The following is a 25,803-nucleotide window of genomic DNA, read 5'->3' on the forward strand; positions in this document are numbered from 1 at the left end:
TGTTGCTTTCAAAGGTGTTAATCTTTTATTTATTTATCTTTTGGTTATGTGAGACAGGGTTTCTCTGTGTAGCACGGGCTGTCCTGGAACTCACTCTGTAGACCAGGCTGACCTCAAATTCACAGAGATGTACTTGCCTCTGCCTCCCAAGTGCTGGGATCAAAGGCATGCGCCACCCACCTCTCAAAAGCATTTATTACTTACAACTTTTGTTTACTAAATTCAGCTTTCTTTTCAAAAGAAATGTTTAGACAAACAGAAACCCAAACACTAAGTAAGAACCACAATAAAGGCCAATGTCTTGATTTTATAATGTACTCATGTACAGAAATATCATTTGGTACTCTATCAATATGTACGATTTTGTGTTTTTTATACATCTTTTGCAAAATAAATTAAATAGAGAAAAATCCTTTGCCTCAATTCTAATTCTGCTCAAGACTTAGTATATACATCTGGGTTATCCTTTCTTATAAAGTGGAAGGGGTTATTGTTTAGGTCACCTACATTGTGATCAAGTTTCATGATAAAGATGCATTCAAGCATTTAAAAACACCTTTACATAACTAAAAGCACATTATCTTGGGATTGTTACAGAAAGCTGAGTGGAACTTCACTCCATGATTGGTGTATGCTCATGATGTAAGACTACTAAATACAGTTCAGTCTCCAAGGGGGTCCCCCAAGTAAGGGGAACAGGGACTGTCTCTGACATGAACCCAGTAGCTGGCTCTCTGATCACCTTCCCATGATGGAGGTGCAGCTTTGCCAGGCCACAGAGGAAGATAATGAGACCTGATAGGCTAGGGTTAGAGGGAAAGGGAGGAGGACCTCCCCTATCAGTGGACTGGGGGAGGGGCATGGGAAGAGATGAGGGAGGAAAGATGGGATTGGGAGGGGATGGAGGAGGGCTATAGCTGGGATACAAAGTGAATAAACTGTAATTAATAAAAATAAATAGGTTTAAAAAGACTACTAAATAAGGCTACTAAAGTACAATGTCATAGCCGATTACATGGGGCATTTGCTCAGGGTCTCATCATAAAAACATAAGCCTGTGTTTTCCTCTTTAGCACTGACCTCCTGGCACGTACTTGAGCCATAAACAGGTGAGCCTTGCCCACTGTCTACCCAGAGCCAATGAGGGATAATGGGGGACCAGTGAATGAATAAATTGTGCCTGATTTGTCAATGGCCCAGGTATCAGGAGGGCCCTAGGCATTTTCAGAGACAACTCCTAAGTGTCCTTTCACAACTGGAAATATACACATCTTATTGATAATTATGCCCAGAAGGTTCTTGGACATTTATAAAATAAAAATGTTGTCACACTAACATTCTTTAAGGAAAGAAATGCAATCCCCCAATGTCACCCACCCCGACTCCTATCCCAGTGCTGGGGATAGGAGTCATGCTCCACCAATCACCTTCGATTCCTTTCTCAATAAGCAATTTTTGGATAGGTGACATGGATCAGGACACAGACAGAGCATGTGGCTTGGAAACTACCCCATATCTAGTGGCCTCATGACTGTAGCCATGGCAGTTTAGGGTCATCCAAACACAGTCAATTATTCACATAAGACAGGTGAGGGTAAGTATGACCAGGCTGCTAGGAATAGAGTGGAGGAAAGGCTGTGGATGAGGGGAAAGAGAGCTGGTAAAGCAAAAAAATATTTAAAACATTATGCTTTTTTGTTTGTTTGTTTGTTTGTTATGTCATTTAATTTGTTTTTTCAGGGATGGGAAACTCAGGAAGCAGAATGTTCTGGGCAAATACCTTGTTGCACTCTCACCCAGATCTTACTGTGTGAGCCAGGCTGCCTCGGACTACTGCAGTTACAGGTTCCCTACCATGCCCACAGTTCCACCTTCATTCTTAGACTACTGCAGCAGCCTCCCACACAGCTCCTTCCATCCCACACCACTGTCTCAGGAGACTCCGTGGACTGTCTCTGGATCATTTTCTGAAGATACCACATTGAAAACTCACTGCTCAGACTTTCTGTGTTCTTGACTGTCTCTAGAACACTTCCCGGGGACCTTGTACTGGTTTTTACATGCTCCCAGATCACCATGCAACCCGTTTCCCAGTCTTTATTCTGTTTTCAGCTACCCTGCTCACTCACATCCCTTCTCCAGCACCGTTCGCCAGAACTCCCTCCTTAACACTTGTCATGCTTAGTTTTTTGTCAACTTGACACAAGCTAGAGTTATCTGGAAAGAAAACTCTCAATTGAGAAAATTTCTCCATCAGATTGCCTGTAGGCAAATCTGCAGGGCATTTTCTTGTGGGAAGGCCTGGCCCACTGGGTGCTGTGCCATCCTTGGGATGGTGGTCCTGGGGTATTAAAGAAAGCAGCTTGAGCAAACCATGTGGAACAAGCCAGTCAGCAACACTCCTCCATGGCCTCTGCATCAGTTCTTGGCTTGGCTTCCCTCAGTGGCCTGTGACCCAGATGTGTAAACCGAATAAAGCCTTCCCTCTCCAAGTTCATGGTGCTTATCACAGCCGCAGAAAGCAGACTAAGATAGCACATTCTTTGCTTGCCCCGATTCTCATGACTCCCAGGATCAGAGGCAAACCCTCTCCAAGCTTGCCTCAGCACGGTGGCTCAATGTGCACTCGCTTGGAAAACTCACTGCCTCAGATGAGCGCACCAGATCCCAGATCTGCCCTGTGGGTTCTGGAAGATGCTTCCTATCTGGCTTTCTCCATGACAGCTGTTCAACACTCACCAACATACCACAGACCCACCCTCCTCCAGACCAGGGTCATCTCACACCTGATGACCTCTCCCTCAACCCTTTACTCTGTTTCTAGAAAAATCTAAAAACAACAACCCCCTAAATATCTATACAAATGCTATCTCCAGTCAAACTGTATCTTTGATTCATATTATATTCATATGAATACATAGTACTATTCACACACACACAAACACACAAATACACACACACTAGAAATTCATACATTTAAATATATTTAAATATACAACAATCTGAATATAAATGCCCTATAGGAAAGGGCTATGTTTATGGGCTGTGAGAAATGGAAATACTCTACCTCAATGGACACTGCCCTGTTCTTGGCACTCACACTGTGGATCTCCTCAATGAACAAGCTCTGCATGGAAGAGCCATTCACTGTGGTGGGGGAGGACTGGGGGACCACAGCCGAGGGAGGTGCAGAGGTGACGTCCTGTGTGCCTGCTGGAGAGCTGACCGTGTGGGGACTGCTCCCTCCGGGCAAGTTTTGGGCTGGGTTCAGCAAGGCTGAGGAGTGCTGGGAGGGCTGCATGAGGACAGGTGGGCTCTGGACATGGTGAACCAGCATGGTGGAGAGGGGCACCACTTCTGACTTCACATCACCAGGGCTTCCAGTGCTACTGTGGAGGGGCTGCCCAGTTGAGTGGGCTGTCTCTTCCTGATGCTTCAGGACCTCTGCAGCCATGGCTTTCTCCATGGCCACATACTGTGCGGCCTGGGCTGCATCTGAGCCTTTCAGGAGCCCATCAGTGACATGCCTAGGAGAAACCATGCACAGCAGCGTTAAATGTGGAGAGTACTCTTCAGGATGCCATAATAGGAAGTAATAAGTCACAATGATACTAAAAGCAGGCCCTTGGCGCCCATGACCTGCATCCCAACATTTGAGGCCCCCACTTCCACCCCTCATCCACTCCATCAGGACCACGACAGTCACCTCCGCAACAATGTCAGGACATCCGTTATGCTCCGCACACGCTTCAGGAGACTGTCCAGCTTGTGTGGCTCTTCCTTCAGGAACCTCACTGCCTCAACTTCTATGCGTAGAACAGCACGCATCTTATTTTGCAGGGTTGGAAATTCTCCTACAGGCCAAACCAGCTGTGAGTTATGGAATGGGAAGCTGGAATAATGCCTACCCCACTCCTGTGAACCAGAGTAGCATACACGTGTGGGGAGGCCGTGGATTAAAGCACAAAAGATGGTCAGACCAAGTGAATCAGACAAGGTCACAGTCCCTCTAGGTCCATTCCCTGTGTATTATGGATAAAGCTAACTAAAAGCTAGCGTTATTTTCAAGGAGTTTGTTATGTTTGTAAGGCTCAGTAAAAAAAAAAAATAGAAATGTTTAGTTATATCAATAAATTTACATCTTCACCACCATCTGTAAGGGTCCTCTGAGAAATCTTTCACTATTTGAAGGGTTGTTAATTTATTTATGTGTTTATTTGAAACAAGGCCTCACTGTTTCCCTAAGCTCGTCTTAACTGAGTTCAAGGGATCCTCCTGCCTCAGCCTCCAGAGTAGCTGGGATTTGAAAGAATCTTAAACATCCCAATCAACATACTTCCAACTTCTCCCTTCCAGCGGAAGACTCACCTTTGAGAGTGGCTACAGCTTCTCCCACTTGTCGAAGGAGGAAAGCCCCGTCCTCTACATCTTTCAGAGTCACCACGCGGCCAGCAGAGGAAGAGTCCTTCTTCAAGTCCTCAACAAAGTCCTCCAGTTCACTGTTGGGGAGGCAGATAGCAGATGGAACTGAGCATGGAGGCTTTCACAAAGGACAGGTGCAGGAACAGGCTGCTCCCCATTTTTGGCTATGACCCAGCCCCACCTTAGGCTTCCAAGGAGTGCATCAGGTGGTTGTTTGCCTTGGAGCATGGAGGTGTAAGGCAGCTGCAGGAGAGTTCTCCTGTGCCCATCGTTCGAGGCCCAGGTTGGTCAGAGGCCGGGGGGTAAGGAAGGACTTGTGGCTTGCTCTAGACATTCTTAATTTTCATTGGTATTTACACCAGCCAAGGGAGCACTGTATATATTTGATTACCAAGAAGGGAGTGAGAGAAAGACAGATGGGAGTGATAGACTAGAGATGGAGGCAGAACATGTGTGAGTGTGTGAGTGTGTCTGTGTGAGCCAGTGCTACAGTGGAATAAGATCAGACAACCAGGTTTCTCGAAGTTGGTACCGGACATTTTCTTTTCTTTCTTTCTTTCTCTCTTTTCTTTCCTTCTTTCTTCTTCCTTCCTTCCTTCTTTCCTTCCTTCCTTCTTTCTTCTTTCTTTCTTTCTTTCTTTCTTTCTTTCTTTCTTTCTTTCTTTCTTTCTCTCTCTCTCTCTCTCTCTCTCTCTTTCTTTAATGCAAGGCTGTCTAGTATACTGAAGGATGTTTAGCTGCCTCTACCTGTTGAGTACCAATAGTAAGGAACTCCAGTAATTTGTGGCACATCTGAGATGTCCCTTGACATTGTCAAGTGTCCCTCGGAAAGAAAGAACAAAACTGCCTTCAAAGTTCCCTAATGGATAAACTCTAGTCTATGATTCTTGGTCAACAATGATTACCTCTCTTTTCATGGCTAAGCACTTAGAGATCTTATTTCTGGTGAATATGCGCATGCAAGTGTGTGTGTGTGTATGTATGTATGTCCAGATAAAAACTACAACAGAGCTAAGTTACATTTTTCTACTTGAAATAACAAAAACAGTCTGTCCAGGCCTCTTTACTAACCCATACGTGTTAGTAGTCAATTTGCCGGCAAATTCAAGAGAAAGCATCTTGAAGATTCATGAGGAGAGAGTGCTGAGAAACGAGGACCACTAGGTGGCAGCAAGTGACTGGCGACTATACTTACTGGTGCAAACAGAGGATGGCCACTGAGGAGGTGACATAGCCCTTTCCTCTAAGTAAGCTAGTGGAGGGGCTAAGGTAGCTTCTGGAGGGAGTTGAGCAGGATAGGGCATTCAAGAAGGCTGAAGCCATACATGGCACATTTGACCTCTTGTGAGCAGGGAGATAAAGTATCTGGTGACATCAGCCATTCTGATCTAGAATTCTCAGATACACTGATGACCCCCTGGGGCCAAAGGGGGACACTGTAGCTCCCGTTTCTGCATTTGTGACTCACAGCTACTGTTATGTGAGCATATCTACAGGATACAGACAGTGGCTGCTCCTTGAGATGGGAACTGGGCCAGCCCCTGTGAGACCTCTAGAATCATCCCCTCGTGAGGGATTTCCAGCTAGACCAAGCACAGTCTCCTGCATCTGTTGACTCTATGGTGCTTCTGGCTTTGATGAAGCCCTTCCACGCTGATACTGCAAGTGTTAGCTCAGGTCCATCAGCCACCCACATGCAGGTCAGTATGCCAATACTCCTCCAGGGAGCCACTCCTTCTGAACAAAATCCTCCTTTGGTTTCTCTTACATAGTCTGCCTCTTGTATGTCAGAGCCCTGCAACCAGAAGATCCCCGAACCCCACTTCCCTTGCTGGGCAGCAGGGAACCTTGGACACCATTGTTCTGCCAGTTCTTTTGATTCCTATTTAAAGCACTGAAGGTCACTTTCATTGAGTTAATGATTAATGAAAGATTGTAAAAGAGACAATGCAGCTAAGAGTAAATGTAGACCATCTTTTCAAAGTTACCAATGGGCTTTTGAATTGCTCTACAAGACATCAGACATTCATGGTGCTACAGTTTGTAGCATTGACCTAGGTTGCTTCTTATTCTGCCTTTGTTAAAAAGAAGCATATTGTTTGTTTAAAATGAACTTAACCAGACTCTTACTAGAAGCCCACTATTTCCATGGAGAAAACCATGAAAGACCTAGACTCAATTTTTCTCTTTTCTTTTAAACCCCAATTTCCCCCCTCTGTCCTCATGTTTGTAGGACCTAAGCCTAGCAGGCTCTATGAGAACATTTCTTTTCGGAGCTTAGAATGAAAGGGAAACAGGGAGGGAAGGGCCAGGGAAGAGCAGCAATGGCTTTCTCTGTAGTTCCAACTCAGTTTCCACTCATCTTACCTAACCTGCTCTCCTGCCAGACAGACCCACCCAGTTATCCTCATCTATGGCTATTTAAGGTATAAGGAACATTTATGGTAATATTAAAAGGACGTATTTAGTAAATTTTATATTAGTGCTGTGTGTATGAGGGGTGACTGTACGTACAAGGCCACACACGAGGAGGCCAGAGGACAACTTTCTGGAGTTGGTTCTCTTACCCTACCGTGGGTTCCTGTTATTTCCCAGTCTTGGCAAGCACAGCCCAGAGAGAATCAAGTAAGTCTCCAGAGCAAGAGTATGGTCTATGGAAGGCAGTACGTACATAAGAATGACACAGTTCAAACATGTGACGTCATTCGTACCGTGTGCCCAATTCTCCTGTCAGTCCCCACCCCCATGATTCTCTAAGGATGTCCCACGCTTTCTTGGTCCAGGGTCAGCAGATCTGTGGTGCACACAGTAGGCGCTCAATAAAGAGAAAGAAAAATACCAACTAAGAAAAGAAGCCTGTAAACAGGACAGTTTTTTTCCTTGGGCGACTGGCCACTCACTGTAACTTTTTGACGATAGTCTCTTCTTCCTGAAGGTACTTCTGTCTCTCTTGCTCCACCAGGGTGCGCTGGCGTTGCACCGGATCCTCCAGTCTCTTCATTGACTCTCTCACTTTGCTACTGATCTCTAGCTCAGCCTTCTTCATCATCGCCCTCAGAATCTCTTGGTTCTGCAGCTGTTGCACAAAAGAAATCAGCCTCCATTAGCTTTGCCTGTCTGCCATCAGTGAGACTGAATGCCCTGCAGTCTTCGGAAGTGGCCACAAAGAAAACCCACAGCTGAATCTTTATTTTGGTAAGAAAGAGAGGAGAGTAAGGACTTTATTCAGTATTGCTTCCTCCAAGAACAGCTGAGTTTTAGCAGGCAACTGACAGCTGAACATCAGTTTTCTGTGCCTATAGGAAAGGTAGAATCTTTTCTACTCTCTGGTTACTGCCACACACACACACACACGGTGCACACTCTCATGGACATGACTTTACAGAGAGGAGCCAAGAGCATGAGCACTGGAAGCCAAGGATCAATCAACTCTCCATCCTTCCTGGCCCACTAGAGACTTGGGCAAGCCACTTTGACTTTCTCTATCTCCATTTCACTCTGACGCTGTGGGATCTTCTCTCTTTGGCAGGGCTACTCTCAGGCTCTCATGAATACTCAACAACTATTGGCTTGCCAGGAATTTTTCAGAATGTCTTTAAGAAGTTAATCTGGGGCTGGAGAGATGGCTCAGTGGTTAAGAGCACTCTCTGCTCTTCCAAAGGACCTGGGTTCAATTCCCAGCACCCACATGGCAGCTCACAACTGTCTATAATGCCCATTCCAAGGAATCTGACACCTTCACACTAATAAAACAAAAAAAATAAAGTAAAAAAATATATAAAGAAGTTAATCTGTACTCTCTGGTGTATTTGGCTTCCTGGCTCAATATCGTGGAATTATAGCTTCTTACCACATGGTACACAGTACTGACGGTGAGAAGGATATCGAGACCCGGGCTTTTGGCAATTTACTAATTTCACTGGATTTGACAAAGTGTGCATGTGTATCTAAGCCAATAATTTCCACATGGTTTCCAGAGCTCACTGGTTTTTCATCTCATGTAGCAAAGAACATGCAAATTTGCAGCTAGTCTTCATAAGATACTGGTCAACACTTGCATCCTTGGGGCAGGACAATGCCAGGCTTTCATATGTTCATGCAGTGAACACCCTTGATCAGCCTCAGCAGCAGCAAATGCCTTCTACTCAGTAGCCTAGCCCCAAGTACCCCGGAAACACCGGAGTTACTTTAAGTTGTTGGTATTGTTTTCTAGAGCCTTCTGCACTACAAGGTATCACCTCACAGTATAGGGGGCACTGTTGTCGTCTGCCCCATTATATCTTCACACTGAGGGAAGTGCAGTTAGACCACGGCAGAGCTTGTTGAAAGCCTCATTGTGATTGTCATTAGCTGAATAAAGAGTGAGCTGGGTCACATGCAAAGTGATTCTTCCTGGTGATTACTGGCCAAAAAGATTGTGGCTATGGAATGCTAGTAAGTTTCCATGACTGTTAATAAGGAAGTGGGGTAACAGGACAGTACTTTTGCTGGTTGTGGGGATTTAGTGAGACAATTAAGAAAAAAAAAATGCTTAGGATAGTGTCTGGTACAAACCTAGCTCTGAGTACGTATCAGCTATTGTTATCAGAGAGCAGAAACCTGGGGTGGGGCTTGTGGTTGTGTCTGGGTGAGAGCCAAAAACCAGTTTACCACTCTTGGTGACTTCTATGAGCCACAGTCATGTTCACACAGCTTTGCTAATGTCCTTTCATTATGCTTCTAAAATCAGTCAGTACCTAGCAGACATGCACCTCCTCTGCTCTCTATACCTGAGTGTCCAGCCTGTTCTTAGGTATGCCTCCTACACTGGCTATGGCCACACCAACATCCTTTGGTCTTCCTGACTCTGAGCTCCTTTCTGACTCAGTGAGTGACCTTGTACCTGCTCTTTCCACCTCCTGAAATGATCTTGCCTCCTGCTTGCTAATTTGTGCTCTAGGAAGAGGATCCAATAACATCTTTTGAATAGATGAATTTAGGCTGATAACAGAGAGCAGTGAAAAATCCAGCATTCTTCTCTAAGTGGTTAAATTAGGGAGTGACCCACTGGCTGGGGTCAGGCTGAGGCTCAGCCTGGTTGTGCTGCAGAGGCTGTGGCAGGTGTGGTCAGGACTACACGTAGGTCAAGGAAATGTGAAAAGCAACAATGCCTTCTATGAAAACCTGTGCACCAATTCAAGGCTAGGGAACAAGTTCCACGGAGCTCAGCCTGTGACAGGGAGGCACAATGAAAGGAGATGGATATGTAAGGCACAAAAAAGTACATGATTCAATGGCTGTGAAAGTTATGGATACCTGGGTGAGAAAAAAGTCTGACTGACCTGGTTTGGGATGCAAACTGAACATCGGAAATCTTTTCACTTCCTGGGTGAAAGTGTTTTACCACTGAGGGCAGTGTGGTGGTCTAAAAACTCCCGGGTTCATAAAAGGAGGGTTGGTACCACCGTACCATGAGCTAGAACACAGCTCTGTTACAGCCCTCCTGTACACACCCACAATGAAACAAGTTCAAATAACACTGTTGTTTCATTAGCAACAGACACTAAAATGGCTATCAAAAATAGGAATTATTACTGGGAGGGCCTTACAAATTGGAATTTGAAAGTTAGGAAGTAGAAATCATTCTGAAAGGTCATGAGACTTATTCAGGCTCATTTGGAACTTCTAGACTCAGTCAAGACTAGAAAAAAGTCATTTTTACCATTTACCCCAAATTATTCTATCTAGACAAGAATCTTGTTCCAGGGTACAAGCACACATTCTAGCACCAGAGATAAATATAACATTTCTGAAACAGCTATGGATATCTTAGAAAAGAATCCCATGTAATATTTAAGTGAGTTACTGAGCTAGTGGAGGGCCACAGTGGCTGTTGCTGAGTACTAGGCTATATCTGTCTGCTCTCCAGAAAGGAGTCTTCGTGGGATTCAGCTGAGGGCAACGGAGAGGAGCGATCCCTAAAGGAAGAGATGCTGAGCTGGCTATTTCTTCGTCCCTCCCATACTCCCTCCCTGTCTATCTCGCCCTGCTACTGCCATCATCTCTTGGTCACGGTAATGTCCTGGTTTACCCCGGCAGAGTGCAAAAAGAAAAGCTGAGGGGAAGAAACAGCTCTTTCCTAAGCTGTTGTCAGTATCTGAGGATTGGTAAAGCTTGCATCCCTGTTGTTCAACCTCGTGAAGTGATTGTACATGAATGGTAAGATATATATGCTCACGTTTAGACACAGTTCCACAAGTCCACAATTGTGTCTACCAGTATACACCATAAAAAGAGACCCAACACTTTTTTGTAACTCTCAAAGTTCCCTTCAAGATCCTTCAAGTTTGCAACTGTCAGCCCATGGAAGCCATCCGTGCTTTTGTTATCCTGGCACATCATGCCAATGGAATCACATAGTCATTTTCCATTGTGTCTGGCTTCTGTCATTCGGGACTCCTGTCCCCAGTGCTGGAATGGAACTCAGGACCTTGCATGCGCTGGGAGCTGCTCTGCCCTGAGCTACAGCCCCAGATTAGCACAGAGCTTTTGAGATTCTAGTTATGTTATTTCAGCAGTTCATTTCTTTTATGGCTGACTGACATTCCCATGTTTGGGCATACTAAATGTTTTCTATTTTCTATTTGACTTGATTCTAAAGTCACTTATTTCTAATAGTACTTTTGTAGATCTTCTTCAGTTTCATATGCTTTTTGAGAAAAGTCAAGGGCAGTTTATTTGCCTGTCACATACCAGCATTTCCTTTGCTAGTGCTGATCCTGGGTGTGCTTGATAAGACAGTCAGTACAAGGAGATTGGGAGGGTGGGACTGGGAGGGAATGAGGGAGCGGGATACAGCTGGGATACAGAGTTAACAAAATGTAACTAATAAGAAAAAAGTAAATTAAATTAAAAGAAGACAGTCAGCACAGTGCTAGACAGAAGTGAAAGTTGATTTCCTTCCACCTTGTGCTTGCTTCTGCTGGAATTATATGTGTTGTCTCACGAGCAATACCATTTTAATGTATGAAATGGCTTTCCTGATTCTGCCTGCCTCTTCTATTAATCCTTGTTTTCTAGTATCCATTGCTGTGGTTTCCTTTGTGCATACCAGTCTGGATATTTACTGGACTGTGGATTTATAGCCCTCATCAAATTTGGAAAAATTGCATCCACTCTTTCTTGTAATAGTTTCCTTCCCCTCACTGATCCTTGAATACTGTTCCATGGGTCACTGAATGTCAGTGTAATTCCTTCTTAGCTTTTGGATAGTTTCTGTTGCTGTTTCCTATTGCTTTCTTTGGCCAGTGATTCATCTTTTCAGTCTATCAACATACTGTGTATGTGTGTGTTTGTGTGTGGGTGTGTTCAACTATCAAAAACTCCAGGTAAAAATTCTTTCTACCCTTCATCTCTTGTGGCATTTGTTTATGTTTTCTTCTAAATCTTTAAGAATAATTTGAGGGCCCAGAGGGGCTTGCTGAGACTGAAACATCAACCAAGGACCATGCAGGAGCTGGACCTAGGCCCCCTACAAAGATGTAGCACATGGCAGCTTAGACCTATGTGGGTCCTCTAGTAAGGGAAGTGGGGACTGCATCAGACAAGGACTCACGTGCCAGCTTTCGGATCACTTCCCCCTGGCAGGACTGCCTTGACAGCCCACAGGGGAAGAGGACATGCTCAGTTCTGATGCAACTTGGTGAGCTGGGCTGGAGAGGAAGGGGAGGGTAGAGGGAGGAAGAGAGGGAAGATGGGCTTGGGAATGGAGGAGGGATGGGGCTAGAACAAGGATGTAAAGTGAATTAAAAAAAAAAAGAATAATTTGAGTAGCTTTTTGAAGTCTTTGCTACTGATGTGATTATTTCTATCACTTCCGGTCAGCTTCTATTGGCTGAGTTATCATAGATTGCATTTTTCACCATCATTCATGTCTAGTGTTTTTTTTTTTTGTTTTGTTTTGTTTTTTTTTGTTGTTGTTGTTTTGTTTGTTTGTTGTTTGTTTTTTAATTGCATGCTAGGCACAGAGCACTAGTTTTTATTGTTTTCCTTACAGATTTTGGATATTTTCTGACAGGCCAGTTATGTGTGGCTCCTTTTATTATTGAGAGGATTATTTTTAAGTATTAGTAGGGAGAATCTAGGGTAATCTTTCCACTAGGGCTAGGTCAGTACAAAGACTGGGTATAGCCCTTTCCTAGTCTATACTAAATGCTGAGGTATACAATGTGGTCTCTTCATTCTTGTTTGCCAAAACTTGAACTGTTCTAGGCCTAGGTGGTCTCCAGGAAGATTTTGGCTTGTTGGTTTATACACATGGTCTTTGCCTGGCTCAGAGGTCTGTTTGTACTACACATCCTTGGTTTATTACCCAATAGCTGGCCCACACATTAACATATTCCTTTCTACATAGAGACTTCTATTTGGTACTCTATTCCATAAATGCTAGCTGCTTCAACTCTCTGAACTTTGATTTTATCTCCTTTGCCCAGCAAGATGATCCCAGGATATCCTGAGTTTCTGCATTACATCTGGAAAGTAACTGCAGGCAGATGCATGGGTCAACTGTGGGATTCACCTCCTTTGTTTCCATTTTTCTGAGCAACCCATGCCCATGTTATCTGTGCCCAGTGTCTACAAGTCATGTTCAATATAGTTTCCAGTTCTCTTGCTGTCCACAGTGGGATGGTGAGTGAAATGCAGCTGCAGCCACTCTCTTAGCTGGAGACACAGTTTATTGGAAATTGTCCTTGATGTTTTTATAGTGTACTTAGAATGTTATTGCCCATCACATCTTTTTTGTTTTTAATTTTTTAAAATTTTTATTTAACTTTTATTAATTACACCTTATTCATTTTGTATCCCCCCCCATAAACCCCCCCTCCGCCCCTCCCGATCCCACCCTCCCTTCCCTTTCTGCATGCATGCCCCTCCCCAAGTCCACTTGGCCATCACATCTTTAATTGGGCCAAGTGAGTTATCCATGTCAACTTCATGGGTAAATAGGAAAGTTCTATTTATTCATCTATTTATTTATTTATTTATCTATCTATCTATCTATCTATTTATTTATTTATTTATTTTTATTTATTTAATTTTTATTTTATGTGCTTTAGTGTGAAGGTGTCAGATTCCTTGGAATTGGCATTACAGACAGTTGTGAGCTGCTATGTGGTTGTGGGGAATTGAACCCGGGTCCTTTGAAAGAGCAGACGGTGCCCTTAACCACTGAGCCATCTCTCTCGTCCCTAGGAAACTGTTTAAATCTAAATCTAACTACCTCAAAATAACCTTGCACCTCCTATGCTCATCCCTGGTTTGTTAGGTGAAACCAGCCTTGACAACATGCCTAGCTAGCAAAATGGGCCAGATGCTGCAGCCCACCATAATATGTTTATTAGACCATAAAACCAGGGAGTTTGGGAAAAAACAGACTCCAGAATGACTCCACCACCCATGTAAGGTCCCCAAGACTTCATGGAGCATGAGCAATGCTGGTCTTGGACACATACTGTCTGGTTGTTCCCTCACGATCTTAGACAGTATCTTGTCTGTGACCTGAGGGGCTTGATAAATTGCCAACTCCTGTGTCTGCTCCACTTATCATTTCTGGCTTGTTGAAGAAAACAGTTTTGTCCTATAGGGGCCAAATTTTGGTGTGTTTTCCTCTGGGATACACATTCTCATGATTATAATTTTGGACAACAGAAAATGAGGCTAAAGATAGATTAAGATAACTGTTGAATTACATCAACAGTTAGAGGGCAGGTCCTAGAGCTCTGTGTCCAGCTGTCTTTTTAATGTCGATTCTCCTTCACCAGGGAAAAATAGCAGATTATCAAAAATTGTAAAAATGTCACTCAGAATAACCTGATTTTTTTTTTTTTTTTTACTTATCAGGAAGCCAGATAAAGAGCTAGGAGGCCAAGAAAACAAATACAATGTGTGTGTAGACTGGAACAGTAGAATGAATCCATTCTTTTAATTTGGGTGAAGTCCCAACTGTGGTCTCCACAGAACTTGGTGTTTTTACTTACTTATTTCCAGAAATAGATTCATCTCTTCAACTCAGAGATGGACAGAAGTGTACTCACCTCTGTAGGTCTGGAATTCTCTCAGAAAGAAAAAAAAAAGTCTATGTCCTGGGGCATTCTATAGGAATGGAATTATTTACCACTAGAAAAAGTGGATCTTTATTTATAAATCGTATTAGGAAAACTAATGGAGAAGGGTAATCATCTTTTTTGTTGTTTGTTTATTTTTCTGAGAGGTTTTCTCTGTGTAGCCTTGGCTGTCCTGGACTCCCTCTGTAGACCAGGCTGGCCTTGAACTCACAGAGCTCTGCCTGCCTCTGCCTCCTGGGTGCTGGGGTCACAGGCGTGTGTCACGGTGCCCAGTGCTCACCATCTTTTGAATGAGTTACAGAGTTCTTTGTTGCCAGCTTTGTGGACCCAGGTTACCTGGGAGTGAGAACACAGCAGTGTAGCAATTCAATCAGCTTGTGGCTTGTAGCAAATCATATGGAGCAGAGGGCACAGCTCTGCTCCCTGGGTATGAGGAAGGTACATGGTTTGGAGTGGTTTAAGTCACCATCTCCTTTTGGGCTTACAGGGTGGTGGCATACTCATTCATATTCACTTTAACATTTGTAAGAGCTGACTGATCCCAGTATGTCTACAAGGCATCGTCATTGGATTGGACATTCAGAATAACCTAAGAGCAGTAGTTCTTACCCTGGAATATTCTAGAATCGCTTACCTGCAAGTCCATACCAATGAAGTCAGACTCTGGCAGCATGAGTCGGTATATGTACTTTTGTGAAGGACCTGAGGTGACTCTAATGGGCAGTGTGGGTGGAATATGTCTGTGGTCGTCTGAATGAAAATGGCCCCAGAGGCTCATAAGGCCTGGCACCATTAGGAGGTGTGGTCTTGTTGGAGGAAGTGTGACACTGTGGGTGGGCTTTGCTGTCTCAGATGCTCAAGCCAAGCTCTGTGTCTCACTCTTTCTTCCTGCTTCTTGCCAGTTCAGAGTAGCTACCTCTCCAGCACCATGTCTGCCTGCATGCCACCATGCTTCCTGCCAAAATGATAATGGACTAACCTTCTGAATGGAAAGCCAGCCCCAGTTAAATATTTATTAAGAGTTGCTGTGGCCATAGTGTCCCCTAATGGCAGTAACACCTTAAGATAATGTCGTATCTACTGATAACTTGTTGGAAACTGGAGGACAGTGAATCCCATGAATAGGGCCTCGTTGTCTCGATGGTCTCACTGACATCATTTCCCCCATCTAACCATCCCTTGTGTCAGCTTCACACTTGTATTCCTGTGAATAATCCATTAATTCCTGAAATTAAATGTTCACTATGATGATCTGCTAGTGTGTAGGCTTTCCAGTGATTTAATTATCTAATCACTGAAGCAGGCTGCCAGACACAAAAGGGTTCGTTCAGTTTTACTATTTTATAACACAGCTCAAAGAACATTTGAATTTCTAATTCAAATGTTGTTCTTTTGAGACTCTTCTGGAGAGTTCTATATGTCTCTAATGATCGCTCTATTAGTGGACTCATAATCACTCAGGGACTGCATTTCATATTAGGTGTAGGATAATCCAGGTGCTGATGGAGAATTGGTGCTGCCACAGCTTAATTGTTCTCAATTGTTCTTATATTAAATAGACTCCTCTGGCTGAAAAGACAGAAGTTTGTGGAGGAGGGAAGCCTGAGACACAGAGACTACAAAGATTGGAGTGGAGAGGGGAGAACGATAGCAGCCCTGTGATCATAGCACTCAGGAAGACAGAGGCCCGTGAATCTCTGTGAGTTCTATAAAAGCGAGTCCATGACAGCCAAGGCTACACAGAGAAACCCTGTCTCAAAAAACAAACAAACAAACAACCCAAAGTACTTATCTCTCCCTTGTGTCTACCCTGGAAACCACTAACATTTTTTCTCTCTCTCGCTCTCTCCCCTTCCACTCTCCCTCCCTCCCTCCCTCCCTTCCTCCCTCCCTCCCTTTTTTTGTTTTTTAGAGACAAGGTTTCTCTGTGTAGCCTTGGCTGTCCTGGACTTGTTTAGTAGACCAGGCTGGCCTCAAACTCACAGAGATCCTCCTGTCTCTGCCTCCTAAGTGCCGGGATTACAGGCACAGCACATTGCTCATTGCTATCTACTCCCAGAGAGAGAGCCAATGAAATGGAGCAGTTCTACAGGGATAAAGAAACCCATAGAGCTAGGCTAGGACTGCTAACGTCGGCCAAGAACTTCCTCATTAAGAAAGTGACAGTTTTACACTGTGCTAGCATAGGTTCAAGGGTTGATAGAGCGCAGGTGGCAGGAGCTCTTTCCCAACCCTACCAGAACCAAATAATGCCATGCACCACCAAGGACCTGCCGTGGCTGGCAACATCTACCCGCAGTAACAAGTGTGTCTAAATGCTTATGAAATAGCCAACACGGCTGTTCTGCTCATGCTAAAGCCATGCCATTCATGTCTCCAAGCCGACAGCTGCTCCCTTTGGAGCAGGAGTTAGGGCCTACCATAGAAATGACAGATTCAGTTTGTAGGGGTAGAGTCCAACAATTTCCCAGAAGGTAGTGCAGTGTGAGGAGGGGCAGACTACAGAGAAACCAGAAAAGATGGGGGAGAGGGGTGACAGGTGGTGTCTGACCTAAAGACCTGTCCTTTGACCTTGGGAGCATCAACCAATTAAGTTTTAATTACATTCTAAGAGTTGAAAATGGGGCTGTTTAACATCAAACCTGTATTTCCATATTTTCTGGGGATACTGAGAACATCTAGAAACATGGAGTCTAAGCCTACAGGGGAAGAGTTGCTGGAATTGAGTGGCAACTAATTGCTTTTTCAGGGGTCTGCTTTTATTGGCCTTGCTTTTTTTGTCCGTTTACCTAGTAATCCGAGGACTGAAGACATTCTTTGCCATTTTAACTACCGACCCAGATGCGTCATTTCATTGCAAAATCAATTCATTTCATTCTCATTCTCTCTCTCTCCTTTCTCATCCCTTTTCTTTCTTTGCAGAGAGATGGCTCAGTAAGAGTAAGAGTATGTGCTGTACAAGCATAAGGATGTGAATCTGAATTTCTAGCACCTACATAAAAGCAGGGCATGGCTGCACAGGCCTATGACTGGAGGACAGGAACAGCAAGCTTCTGGTTCAAAGTGATAAGGTGAAGAGTAATAGAGAAAAAACCTACGGTCCTCTTCTGGTCTCTGCAGGTACAGGTTCGTGGCTACACACCTGCAGACTCACATGCATCCACAACACATACGTATACCTCCACACCTCCCCACACACATATAAAATGAAAGAGAAATTTGCAAGGTCAAGAGAAGTCCATCCAAGATGGACTTTCACAGACGCCATGATTCAGAGGTGACATAAATAAATATGTACCAAATGCCCCCGGTGTGGACAGAGAGAGAGAGAGTGGATGGCTGGAGGGTGTCTGAGCATGAAGCAGTGGAGGCTGTTTTCTCAACCCTCACCATGTATTCCAGGGCCTGAGGAGGTTTTCCAAACCAGCTGTCCTTATTTCACATTTTAATTTTTTTTCCAGAGGATGTGCTTTTGAGACAGGATCTCATTATGCAGTATAGGCTGGACTTGAACTCATGATCTTCCTGCCTCAGCCTCCCAGGGCTGGATTTAGAGACTTGAGTATGACTCTGTGCCTAGATCTAGCTGTTCTCCCCTCTGCCCCTTTCCACATCTAGACAGTGGTGGTGGGAAAGCACATTTTTAGCTTTTGTTAGGTGGTGAAACCTGTTGGATTTATGGCACTGGGATGCAGAAAGAACTATGGTTCAAAGTCCTTCCCTGCCTGTACTTCACCACTTACGTATCGCTTCCACTTGCTACAGAGGATCTCCGCCCATGTGGCTGCCCAGGCTCCTGGGTGTGTTCCACGCTTAACAATGTTTGTATTATGAGCTTCTTAAAGGCCACACTAGGACTATGCACTCAGTGCCCCAACTCCTGCAGCGAGGCCAAGGCTGCATCCAAGGCAAGCATGTGACCTCATGCAATGCTGGGCTTCCTGCTCCTTAGAACTCAAGCCAGCAGATGGATATCCTATTTTTTTTTCAGTTTGACAGTGTTTGCTGACCAAGATCTGGGACACAAAGGGTTGTTTTTGCCTTCTCTTTGATTCCCTATAGCTCACATATTTCTCAATAATGAAAAGGATAAAGGAAACCTGGACCACATTACTCAAATAAAATACAGATTTTTTTTCTTAACAAATCATCCTCATTAGCCCACCCTAATGAGTTCATCTTCTATGCTAAACTCATAGTTATAATGACATCATACTTCCTTAAGGAAGAGGGGAGCTTTTTTCTGAGGTGGAGTATTGGCCTCCACCACACTGAGAACTGGTGGCCCTGGCTGGCAGGAAGCCCATACTTTTTGTTAACAGATATTGTCATACACTGGCTTTAGTTGTGGTGGATGGTTTTAGACCATGCTTACAGATAAACAAGGAAGCTGTGCCATTATGATCATATGTGGGACCTTCAATTGGCTCCTATACAAGGTACAGTAAAGGAACTAGGGAAGTTTCAGCAGGGCTGAAGATATGGGGGACAGAGAAATCAGACCTAGAGCCACTAAGATAGAGGACACTTCCGTGAGAAGTACCTGGAGCTGCCTCATTTGCTGGAGCTGGAGCCTGAGTTCAGCCACATTCCGCCTCATGTCAAGCAGGCTCGTGTGGATGGACGAGGTACCGGCAGGCAGGGGTTGGCTGGGAGGCAGTGGGGACCCCAAAGTGCCCAGACTCTTCCCAGTAGAAACATGGGCTGTTCCTATAAGGAAAAAAACAAAACCCAAAATATAGCAGAGGCCTTAGAATGCAGATAGCACCTGAACCGTGCAGCCTGTCTTCACACAGATGACTGAAAATTATGAAAAACACCATGGAAACAGTATCACGAAGGAATGCAGTCGGTAGCCATCATGTTCTAGAAGCTTCACTGCCATTGGATGGCAGAGCGGTACTTTCAGCAATGCCCTGCCAAGGAGGCCAAATGTCTATGCTGCCACCAGTCCCTTGAACCCATCTGTTTCCTCCTCCCTCTCTCCAACCCGCACGTGACTCCTCCACCTTTCTTTTTCTCTTTCTTTAAACACGCAGGGCTTTATAGATATAAGTTGAAAAGTATATAGAAGAAAGTATCAACAGCAATTCTGACTGCTGGTATTCCAACAATCTTCTTGCTAAGTTTTAGATCTTTTAAATCTATATAGTAGATATCATTCTGGAGTAGGGGTGAATTTAATTTCTGGGCCCTCAGAGAGCATGCTGTGTGACCATCCCTGCTGACACACAGATATGGGACAAGTTGGGCACAGAGATGGGAAACTAATCAAAAGAGGGTACCCTTGGCTAAATCCTCACAGGTTTCTAAAATCAAAAGAACTAAGATTTCTGAACATTATCACTCTTTGTAAGAAAACATGGCTTTACTTAAAAACTCTTTAGGAAAGAAATTAAAACAAAAAGGCACTGGAAAGAAACTTCCAGGCTGGAGATGAGCATGGTGGGGGCACTCTCTGCAGCCTGGGTTCTGCCTGTAGCCCTGAAGGGCCTGCGCTAGAAAGGAAAAAGCACCTGGGTTGTCCTCCAGCTGCCAGCCTCTGTCTGCAGACCTTACACAAGTGTCACACATTTTGTGAGGTCCACACTGTGGAGGGGCCTGAGGATGGCTTACAGGGCCAGCAGGGTTTAAAGCGTGTGTGCTAGATGGTTTGGCCTTTTAAGGACAGTGCAGGGCTATGGAACAGGCCCCCAGGGTAAATGTGGAATCTGTCTCTCTCACACAAACATACATACACACACACACACACACACACACACACAGATAGATACATGAGCAAGAGACAGATATACACATACATTCACAAACACACATACAAAACATAGACAAACACAAAAACACACACACACAAGATATGAGCAAGAGACACATATGAGCAAGAGACAGACAGATACACAAACACACACAAAGACAGAGAGACACAGACAGATATACACACACCTACAAAAATAGACAGACACTTACACACACACACACACACACACACACACACACACACACACACACGCGCGCGCGCGCAGTTCTCTCTCCTGGGAGCTTGGTGACAGCAGGCTAGCCTTGCAGGACAGAGCCTTGCCATTGGTTTGCATAGCCTGTAGTGGTTACTAGTGGGGAGCCTGTCCTGTTGTGGCTCAGCAACCAGGATGTAGTACTGGTGGCACCTCAAGTTCTTCACCTTAGGGTGACTGTCCAAGGACAGTTGCTCTACCGCCTCCACAGAATGCCAGAAGGTTGGTACTCCTGGCTATTCTTATGAACCTTAGTGGTCATTCAGACCATTACCAGTCAAGACTTGAGAAACTTGGACATCTCCCTTTTCCTTACTCGCAAATCAAGTCACCCCAGAAAAGTGAGTAGCTGCCATCCGTGCAGCTGTTGAAAAGACTGTTTTACACTGCGTGTGCACAAAGGAAAAGAACACCCAGTGGCGCCTCTTGATATAGCAGTGTGGCATAATTACTTAGTGTCTTCCGAGGTCAGGTACTCTGACAGGGAACAACTATCAGGTCCAAGTTGTCGCTTTTGAGTCAGCCAATATCTCCTTGTCTGTCCTACAGCAGCATGTGTGGGCACTCACGACATTACCCCATCTATCACCAGGTAGTAAGTGGAACAACCAAGGTCTTGCTCCGGCCTAGTTGTCCTGCCAGCTCCACCTTGCGATCCTTGCATGTTCCAGGGGTACCAGCTTATATCACCAATTTCTATAATTTAAATTGTGTGTGTGTCGCAAGTGTGTGCATGCACACACACATGTCGGCTTTCTCCTTCCAACTTTCAGTAGGTTCTGAGATCAAACTTGGGTATCCCGCTAGGTACAAGCACCTTTACCTGCTGCGCCAGCTCTTAGAGAAAGCAGACCTCAGTCTGCACATTTCTGTTACAGCTGCATGCTGATAACAGGCTTCAAGAAACGTTTTCAAAATCAATTTCTTTATGAGATCTACATTCATTTAAAAATATACCTTTATCAATAACCTCTGGTACCACTGCATGTGGTTTTCCATCCTCCGAATTCACTGTCATGTCTGCTCACAAAGTGCCCAGTGATATGGGGATCACCACACTCTCCAGGGACCGTGACTTCATGCGGCATGTTTGGTCTGTGTTGTCTGCCAGGCATTTCTTTCGTTTCCTGTCCCACTGAGCTGCTTTCCCCTTGCCTTCTTTCCTCTCTCTGCTCTTGCTTTTGGGGCAAGCCCATCCTCTTCTACCACCTGCCTAGTGCTCCCAGTGCCCCCCCCCCCCCAGGCTTACATTTATCTTTGGAGCCTCAAACCTCAAGTCACTACCAGCCTTTCCAACAAGCACTCACCTCCCCAAGCTCTTTTCTGTCTCTCTCCATTTGATTTTAGCCAAGGACACTACTATCCACTTCATTATTGAGACCAGAACCTGGAAGCCACTCTCATTATCCATTTTTCCACATATGATCTTGAGCTAGTAAGTAACTTAACCATGTTCTCTGTTTATCTTGACTGGGTACTGGTGCTACCTCGTGGGCTAAGGAGGTCAGCACCTATAACTGCTCAGCTCAACGGCTGACAAAGAGTGAGCTTCACTGCCTTTGGCTGCATTACTTTTCTGAGCAGAATGTTAGAAAGGACCATCTATCTCCATCTAGAGTCTCAGCAATAACAGATAGCAAGGATCTACAGTAAAGGCCCTGAAATGCAGACTTAGGATGGAGAAGATCTAGTTGCTAGGGACTCCAAGCAGGTCCCCACTCACGCTGGAGCCACAAGACTTGGAGTTGGTATGCCATACCCACAGATGGGTTGTCAAACTCATCTTGCCAAGTTTCTTGCCAAGCCTAGTAATAAGAGACAACATACAGTTTGTACCCACAATCTCATTCTTTTCTGTGTACTGAGTCTACTCTAAGTAATTGATCTTTGTTACTTGCATCTTAAAGTCACCACCAATCATCAACAATCATCATCATCATCATCATCATCATCATCATCATCATCATCATCATCACACTGCTTTTCTTATGGCTTACTACCTTGGATTATGGAAGAATTAATGTATCTTGTGCACCGTACAGGCTCCTATGGTAACTAAATCCCTGTAGGCAATATCTAGCCTTGCTACATTCATTAGAAGGAGAAAGATCAAAATGGGGAGAGACACAGGAGTGAAAACCGATCTCATTGCCAATGGCATTGCCAATCTCCTAGGCTTTTCAGAAACCGTGTGTCACTACCACCATCTGTCCCCTGGAATCACTGATCACAAACTTGGAAGCACAGCCAAAGAAACTACACTTGCTTCTTCTGCCTTGCTCAATAAGGGTGTTTTCACAATTTCAAAGTGAAGAAATTAAACAACTTGTGTATCTTTCAAGGGACTGGTATATCATAACATGAGAGGGTGGGTCACATGTGTGTGGCTGTGAGTTGCTTCCTTATCTGGAACAATGAAATAAAAATGATACCTACCCACTGTGGATAGATATTAATGGGTCAATGCATGAACAGTGCCAGGCACACATGTTTCCTTATTGCTACTCTATAGAAAGGAAGAAAGAGTCAAAGCTTACAAATTGCATGTGCCCATTGATCAAATGATATACAGGACACTTCTCTTTCCCAGGGTGTATTTTAGAGGTATGGAAGGCTTTAGTGCTTAGTAGTTTCATCTTATCCGCTTAGGATCATCATAAATAAGAAAATGAGCAAACAATTATCCCAAAGCAAACTGGCAATTGCTCTGAAGATAAGTTTGGTAATTCCAATGAAGCAACCGTCTGGGTTCTGCTTAGGCCACGGATTGATTTCTAAGTTGAATGCTGGAGAAACATCCCTTATAACTGAGTGCTAAGCTTTGCTCAGCCTGAGTGGAGCCAATGGGTGGGGTAAGGAGTTAAGCCTATGTTTTAATCCTGTCCACATTCCTGTGCTGCAGGAAATTAGGAGATGTGGCTTTCCCCAAATTAAGCATTTCATACAACTGGCTCTTTGCTTCTGCAGAGCCTCAGCATGTAAGCACACTCCTGTCGTGACCTGTTTCTAACCCAGTGGGCAGGAAGATGCCATCTTCTGCAGAAAGGCCTGCCTGGGAAGCACAGGATCAGACTGTCACCACACAGATATGGTGACACCAGAAAGCGAGGCTGGTGACAGAGTCAGTCTTCCTTAAGGAGAATGTTAGTATTTAAAAGTAAAGCCCTAAATCACGTTCATTCTCTTTTCTTATCTAGACATGTAAGTGCTTACTTATTCCCATTCACTCTTGTCCATTCTCTTATTACACCACAGGCTAACGTCCTTCCCAGAGTGGAATCTCTCAATGGCTTCACGCTTAAGGGACATCTGAGTTGCCTCTACCTGTAAGGATCTTTTCCCCTTTCCTTTCTCTTTGGCCCTTGGTACCTTTACAGGGGGGAGCTTTCAATACAGGCAAGCTCTATTGTATAAACCTGTATCTAGACAGTCAGTGCATGTCTTAAATTTACCATATTTACTCTGTACTCCAGGGCCAGGAACAGAAGTAAGGTCATGAGTGACTGAGTGAATGGCTAACGAAGGTAATTTCTTCACTGGAAGAAGCTACAGTAGCTATGGAGTTCTTCTGGACCTCTGAAATCATACCAACTGACGTGGAGAAACACTGGGTGCTTGTGAAGCCAGCCAGAGCCAGCCGAGTCTCACAGCCTCCAGAGCTCCTGGGAACTCACCTGCACCATCTGCTTGGTTTCTGTTGGCTGTGGCTTTCATCATTTTCTCACTGAATAAAAGAAAAAGAAAAAAAAAGTCAGCTCTATAGTTTTCAAAGTGCCATGTCTTTCCTTGACCCTTCTAGTCTTAAGACTTAGCGGTGATGGATTAAGCAATGGAGGTGTTTGACATCAGCTTCATAACTGCCGGAGATGGAAAAGGTTTCCCAGGTGTGTGCTGACACAGGCAGATGCAGCTGGGCACGCAGTGATTTGCAGATGGTGGCAGATGTGGACACGTGAATGGTAGTAACAGCACTGCTCAGCAAGTGCTCCATGAAGCCACATGCACTGGGAAGCCCTCTGACCCTTCTTGGGCCAAAGTGTTACCTTTGTCCAAGAATTTCCAGGAGGAAAACAAAACCAAAAGGACAACCCCCACACCATGATTTATAAAGATGTAAATATGTCAGCCCTAAACTGATCATGAAGAAATGAATTTCACTGAATGAATGGCTGTAATGATTAAAGATAAGCAGGTTGAATTATTTTTCACTGCAAGGCTTTCTTCTTTTTACCTAGATGCCTCTTTGCTACTACTTGTAATGGGCCCTTTAAAAAGCGCAGACTGAACAAGGCCAGTTAGACTAGCAATCTGCTTCTCCATGGCTTGCATCCTCTCTCTGCAAAACAAGAGAATTGTTTGTTAAAGGTCTGTTGACTTTTAGACTGGTTCTTCAGGGTGAATGACCCACCTGAGGGTTATAAAAGGCACCATGCAGCAGGCTACCAAAATCTATTCCAACGCAGAGAACTATAGATCCTTGGCCGAGGCCAGAGTCATTGATAAGAGTTGAGAGATGAGACAGTGACCTCACAAAAAAGACAATGCACAGGTCAATCAGAGACCTCCACAAAATCAGCATCTCTCTCAGACGTTCAGGAAGCATCTGTTCTTCAGCCTTTTGGCCCTATTTTCTTGTTTACCTTGCATAAGAGGAGACCTCAGTGGACTGGTGCTACTGTGGTCCAGGACCTGCATCCCTACATGCCTCTAGGCTGCGCTTCGCAGCTGGGAAGCTGCAAGATGGTTTTGTTGTGAATGATGGAGATATTTATTGTATGTGTAGTTGTTACTGTTCCATAGCCCAAGGGCAGACAAACCAGTGCCTCTTGTCAATGCAAGAATACAGTTGAAATCAACATGAGTTTGGGGGATCATGCTCGGTCTAATGCTGGAGAACTCTTAGCCTGAAGGATTTTACAGGATCAAGGAAGAAAACTATGCTCAACAACTCAACCATGAGCACACTAATAAAAATGCCCCTAGTTTTTGCCTCTGGCCAGGTACTGTACCTTTCTCTTCAGGACTCTCTCATCACAGGACCATGTGACAGTGATTCCTATTCTACAGACAGCACATCTACAATGTGGCTTTTCAGTGCAAGACAACTGTTTGATCTGGTACCCTGTGGAGCTGGAATAGCAATCCATCCTTCACTGCAGAAAAGCAACTGGTGAGGTTGGGCTATGGACAGACACGACATCTTATCCTGAACTCTGTGGTAATCAAGAGTGTCCTCCAGCTTTGAGGCCTTGAGTCTTGCCTTTGGA

General features: G+C 44.5%; 1 protein-coding gene across 16 annotated transcripts in view; it reads right to left on the reverse strand.

Annotated features, from left to right (window-relative positions):
• The window catches only part of Kiaa1217 (KIAA1217 ortholog), a 456,742-nt gene that overhangs the window by 15,138 nt on the left and 415,801 nt on the right, over nucleotides 1-25,803 (reverse strand). For 12 of the 16 annotated variants that reach the window (XM_055593725.1, XM_055593718.1, XM_055593733.1 and 9 more), the window contains 7 exons: nucleotides 24,768-24,872; nucleotides 24,211-24,260; nucleotides 19,069-19,235; nucleotides 7,323-7,498; nucleotides 4,369-4,499; nucleotides 3,707-3,854; nucleotides 3,068-3,527 (listed from right to left, as the gene is read on the reverse strand). In XM_055593725.1, the coding sequence (XP_055449700.1) occupies nucleotides 3,068-3,527; nucleotides 3,707-3,854; nucleotides 4,369-4,499; nucleotides 7,323-7,498; nucleotides 19,069-19,235; nucleotides 24,211-24,260; nucleotides 24,768-24,872 (1,237 nt within the window). The remainder of the gene's footprint in view (nucleotides 1-3,067; nucleotides 3,528-3,706; nucleotides 3,855-4,368; nucleotides 4,500-7,322; nucleotides 7,499-19,068; nucleotides 19,236-24,210; nucleotides 24,261-24,767; nucleotides 24,873-25,803) is intronic. The other 4 variants (XM_055593721.1, XM_055593732.1, XM_055593719.1 and 1 more) reach the window with 1 other exon arrangement.

The sequence above is a fragment of the Psammomys obesus genome, unplaced genomic scaffold (genome assembly GCF_907164565.1).
Source record: "Psammomys obesus unplaced genomic scaffold, mPsaObe1.curated_primary_1811, whole genome shotgun sequence".
Classification (NCBI taxonomy): Eukaryota; Metazoa; Chordata; class Mammalia; order Rodentia; family Muridae; genus Psammomys; species Psammomys obesus.